The following is a 5,765-nucleotide window of genomic DNA, read 5'->3' as shown; positions in this document are numbered from 1 at the left end:
AGAGAGAGAGAGAGAGAACGTTATGTATATAGATATGTACATAAAACATTTATATGTAAATCAAGTGTGTGTGTGTGTGTGTGTGTGTGTGTGTGTAATAGATATTTATGTATTTATTCATATTGTATTATATATGATATAAAGTGATAAGGATATACCAGTTAATAGGAAAGATGTTCAGAATATCAAAGATTACAGATGAAGACGAATGAAGCACCATCAAGATGACCAAGATGCCAAAGGATAAGGAAAAAGGTAAAAACATTAGATAGATGGCAAAATGGTTGATTTCGGCCCAATGCCGTTGCCATCAATCTACATGCCTTGTTGAGCGCCGCCAAGGCAGCTTTTTTCCGTAACAAGACAGCGGAATTTGCTAGGCACATTCCCGACGACTTTCCCGGGCTTTAAGATGCCCAAACTATGGTATCACGACGGTCGATCGCACAACGTATGTGACCAGGATCAAGGACCTTACTCACGGGTCTGTAATGAATCCAGTTGTCCGTGCAGGTTGTCCAGCCTGTGGTCCAGCGCCTGCAGATCGGCCAAAATCTGCTCCTGGGGGTCAGGCTCCTCAAAGGCGTTACCTAGCGACCAGTTGACCAATCCTACCACAGCTTGCACGATTAGAGGTACCGGGACAAATTTCGTTTGCCCGGAGATTTTCAAACCCCGTGATTCCTAAAAACGGAGACATCAAGGTATTTGTATCATAGATGCTTGCAAGGAGTTTGCTCATCAGTCTAAGAATGTGGGTGCAGAAGACAAAACACTCTTTTCTTGTTTTTACATGTAGCACAAAGAACTCAATAGCTATGTCAGCTTGATATGATATATATATGCATTCACATAATATAATCCTTTATGTGAATGAAGCTAATGGGTAAATAAGCTTCTAAAACGTAAAAGACCTTACTTGGTATCTGCGACACTCCCAATGCCCGTCTTTGCCCATGACGGCAGAGGTACCTGTGAGACAGCGCACGGCGTAACACACACGGTACTCCCCACCACACACACAGTTCTGCAACCCCCTCTCATCCTCTGTAGCCCAGCAGTCACCAACCTGTGTCAGCAGTATACAACAGTCATTTCATACCATTATTACCTTCGCCAAGAAGGTTATGTTTTCAGGGGCGTTCGTGTATGTGTGTGTGTGTGTGTGTGTGTGTGTGTGTCTGTCTGTCTGTCTGTCTGTCTGTCAACACGATAACTTGAGAAGGTCTTGATGGATTGTCTTGATACTTGGTAGGTGGGTAGGTCTTGATGAGACCTCAAAATGATTAGATTTTGGGGCCACCTGGCGGCTTGTCATGGTACTGCAGCAGAACTTCCGGTTTTGATATCTCATGATCCAGACATGCTAGGGTGACGAAATTTGGATGGTAGATAGCTCTTGTGCTGGGGATAAAGTGACATGAGTTTGAGCCCCCTAGTTGCTTGCTCTAGAACTGCAGGGGGGTTTAAAGGACAAATGTTTAAAGGGGGATAACTCAACAACCGATTGATGGATCATCGTGATTTTTGGTATGTAGGTAGCTTGAGTGATGCTTGACATAATGATATTACAATTATGCAAATATGGATGTAATTTGCATAATTAATGAGGAAATTCTATTTATCAGCTGCATTCCATAATAGGAAGTTCAAGCTTGTGACATATGTTATTAAGAATGAGAGAAACACAGGCAGATATCGATTATGCAAATGAAGACTAATTTGCATAATTAATGAGAAAATATTATAATTGCATAGTGGTAACTGCCTGGAATTTTATACTTGGGGTGTTTGAAAGTTAAGTTAAGGTGAACATAATTAAACATAACTTATTCAAATAAGGACCTCATTTGCATAATTTATGAGAAAATGTCATCATGGCATTCTTTGTTAAGATAAGACTGTCTTTTGGTGGAGAATATGATCAACAGATATAATTCATGCAATTGAGGATCCTATTTGCATAATTAGGGGGATTAATATATAATTTCTTAATCATAAAAGCTAACATCATTTGGCGAAGGTATGAGATCGTGGAACTCTAGTTGCTGCTGATTTCACACCCAACCAAGTTCTTCGTGAATATTAATATTGATAATGGAGTAGCTGAATATAAAATAACCTTAAAAGGTCATGTCACCATTCGTAGCGTTGAAAGAATGACAACAATGAGACGGAATTCGACTAGTTTCGACAGAGATCGGACCACTCCTCCTTTTATACCTTTTCTAGGTCATGTCGTTACAGACGTAATATCAAAATCCTATATTTATGTCATATCTGCATGGATGTCGTTTGGTTTAGGATACGATTTACGTTTTACGATTATCATTATTGATTTGTCATAAATAATGCAGGCTGTGGTTCAAGTAACACTTCTAAAGCGATATCAGAATTTGAAGGACGACCAAGGTCAATGGGCCTCCCAGTCATTTAACGTGTTAAGTACTACTGATATCTGGCTTTGGGAGATGAATTAGATATGATGTCTAACGACTCGTCTCTACTGTTTCGTGTATATTCATGTTGCATTCGCTGATGTCGTGTTAAATCAATTGGCAGTAAACTTAATAACGCTGTACATAGGTCGCCCATGTATGACCAGAATCCCCAACATGGTATCAATGGCAAAAGAGAAGCCGCAAATGTAGAGCTGACGTGACATTGTGTTGCACAGTGAAGGTCCCAAGATGGAAACACAATTCTAGTCCCTAGTTAATATCTTTGAAAGCCGTTTTTTTACATTTTGGGCGTATTGACACGACATGAATGTTTAGGTCTTGCATGGCCAGAGCGGATGGATACATGAGAAAATGAGGTCAAACTAAGGGCTTGTTTACTGTTGTCAGCTGGGCACCCCTTGTTTTGCTTTTATTATTATTGAGGTAGACCCCTTGTGACGTCTTGGTGTAGGATTTTTTATTTTTTTATTTTTTTTTAGATTGAAAGAACTGATGATGTGGGAAAGTACTTTCATGGGGGGTTCTTTCGGTGTATTCAATGACATTAGATTTAATTTAGTGCCTTCAATGGCCAAACGTAAATTTTATGGTTGTGTAGCCACTAACCGTGTGAGTCAGGCAGCCATCTTGAATGTCAAGGGGTGAAAGGTTATCATCAGGAGAATTTTCCATGGTGGCTCTGGGAACGGGAACAGCTGAAAAAGTATTGATTCATTCTAAATGTCAACATACAGTGTACGCACCGATGTTGTTCATAAGTGTTGGAATGAAAAATATCTAGGTAGTAACCTTGCTAGCATCAATTGAGGGAAAGTTAACATGGCAAAGAGCTGGATAGCAGACGAAAATTTCGACAGGGCATTGACATTCACACCAACAGTTTCCACTTCATACGTTCTGATGAAATTAAATAATACATCACACAACGCTGCAGGATAAATGAGTCTTAAAAATTAAAGGCATATGCCAAAACAGTCACCCTAAAAATGTTACATTCATTTAAATGAATTCTGTGTCAACAATCCGTTTCTGTTTGCGTTGTGGGTGGTGTTGATGTAAGTTTGTTGACTACGCCACCACTATTGTACATTGGTTTTAATCCAGTGTGCAACACTGCGACTACCGATAAAGTCATCCTGTATCTTGTATGTGTGTACTTGTTTTGTCTCTCCGGAAGAAAGAAAAAAGAAAAAACAGTTACCTTCGTAATGAGCAAGGAACCCCATACCGGTGCCGACTCCAGATGACGTCATGGTTACTACCATCTTGTTACTGTAAGAAGTAACGGAAGGAGGAACGTCGGGCCCTTTAAATGTCCCTGCCGATCACAGAAAGTAACTCTATTTAGGACTTAAAAGTTATAGACGTTGCTATGTTGTGAGATGCAACGAAATTATATGAGTTATTAAGTTTTATTATTTCTACCCAGTACATCACGTAGGAACCAAGCATTTGAATGACTGTTTTCTTATCTTATCTCAATACGACCGTAGCAGCCATGATATGGTTGAATTGAGGAATGACTTACAACATTAAAATCAGTCGCGGAGACTTAGATCACGGATACACATTACTAACTAAAAATGAAAATAAAAATACAACTCACCCTCGGTCTCAAATTAATAGCATCAAAAATACTTGTATCAGGCACGGACTCAATTAACTGACCACAATCCTTTGTCGGAGGTCACTGACCCCCTTCACGGAGTAATAAACCTTGAAGGTTATTGGAGAAAACTGACCTAGTTGATTCCCAACGTTGCAGTGTTCGTACACAGCGACTTCCCCATCATGCAGGTGAAACGTCTCGAACGTGAGTCGTACAGAGGATCCCCATGGTACCTCTATGGACCACTGACAGGTTCCCTGGCCCGGGGTGGCTACTATGGTACCGAACGTGGTACCGGAATGATTTCCGCCGCATACTAGATAACACATCTGCATGTTAATCTTGTGCTTTTACTGAAATTGGCTATTAACTATTTTACAGTTACACTTCCATTTGCGCAAATATTCTACTACCCGGGCAGTTGTTAAGATTTCGGCCTATTTTTGACGTGTTTTAGGCGTTTAAGATGGGCTTTGCTTCCTTGTTTTGGTATGTTGTACGCCAGCCAAATTATAATTTCGGGTGACAAATTGGATATGCTGAGGGCCATGTTGATACTGTTTTTGCAACCACCAAAATATCTGATTGGAAATTACAAACATTCATTACAAATATTCATTTTCCTACTTCTGTCTCACGTTATAAAAGCCTTTGTCCATATGTTTTTCTTACCTGAATCTGATGTTACTTGTGTGCAGAGAACGGTCACTCCAAGGACAAATGCTGTTAGGACCGACATTCTAGCTTACGCTCAAAAACTCCAAATGTTGTATGATAACCTAACGTAGGGTTTATATAAGGCCAGAACATATGTGATTGAGCACGTGATTGACAACAGTGTACGGTATGGGTCATTATGGGGTTAAACAACATACTGGCCCGGTTCATGGCATGTTTTGAAACGTTGAGTAAAAAAAAATCTTTATCACCAGAAAGGGTCATATCAGTACTTCAAATTGACGACTTAGTTTTAGATTCTGAAGTACCAGTGTCACTAAAGAATGAGAGAAAGTGAGACATCTGACGCTGGGTTGATTTAGACGTAAGCTCTATTTCATTATAATCAGTTGATTTCATAAATTGTTTACAAACATTCCTGGTACATGTATTTCAAAGGAAATGGAAACACCCATTGTAAAATTCTACAACAAGGAAAGAGCACTAAAATGAATTGTAAGAACGTGTAATCAAGGTGACATGTCATAACTTAGTATTGTGAAATGAACTGGTTAGAGTATAAGCTGAACTAAGAATATAAGCTGAACGGCAAATTACTAGCAGTAGGTAACGACATTCAAATAGTATATCCACCTTCAAAACTAACATCTTAAAAGCAAGAAGTTAAATAATCTCTAAAGGTAATGGACATATGGTTCATTCTAGAACTACTAAATATACATATAGAACTTCACCGTTTGCATTAATAGGACATAGTCACCAACCCTTTACGAGCCTTACCTAACCTTCCCTCGCTCATGATACATGCCTCTCCGTGCAAATATATCCAGGTGTGTCCGTTCACTAGACTTGTTTTTTTTTTCAGCAGATAACTATGAGCTAATACATGTATTCTCATCGCTACTCATTAAGTTAGTAAATTCTTTCTGACTGAGAAAAAGATCTCTTTTGGAATGCTCGAAGCTTCATTGTGATTGTAGTAGTTTTCATTTTGATTCATAGTAATCATATCTCCT

The 5,765-nt window shown here is 39.2% G+C and overlaps 1 protein-coding gene across 1 annotated transcript in view; it reads right to left on the bottom strand.

The window, feature by feature from the left end:
- The window catches only part of LOC109467707, a 13,866-nt gene extending 8,982 nt beyond the window's left edge, over nt 1–4,884 (bottom strand). The window contains exons 1-6 of the mRNA XM_019765754.1: nt 4,744–4,884; nt 4,205–4,387; nt 3,664–3,780; nt 3,069–3,157; nt 920–1,069; nt 483–684 (exon numbers count right to left, since the gene is read on the bottom strand). Coding sequence (XP_019621313.1) covers nt 483–684; nt 920–1,069; nt 3,069–3,157; nt 3,664–3,780; nt 4,205–4,387; nt 4,744–4,810 — 808 coding nt within the window. The 5' untranslated portion in view covers nt 4,811–4,884. The remainder of the gene's footprint in view (nt 1–482; nt 685–919; nt 1,070–3,068; nt 3,158–3,663; nt 3,781–4,204; nt 4,388–4,743) is intronic.
- Between the last annotated feature and the right edge of the window lie 881 nt (nt 4,885–5,765).

Source organism: Branchiostoma belcheri, unplaced genomic scaffold (genome assembly GCF_001625305.1).
Source record: "Branchiostoma belcheri isolate BF01 breed outbred unplaced genomic scaffold, Haploidv18h27 scaffold188, whole genome shotgun sequence".
NCBI lineage: Eukaryota > Metazoa > Chordata > Leptocardii > Amphioxiformes > Branchiostomatidae > Branchiostoma > Branchiostoma belcheri.
This window is presented reverse-complemented; position numbering and strand designations above follow the sequence as displayed.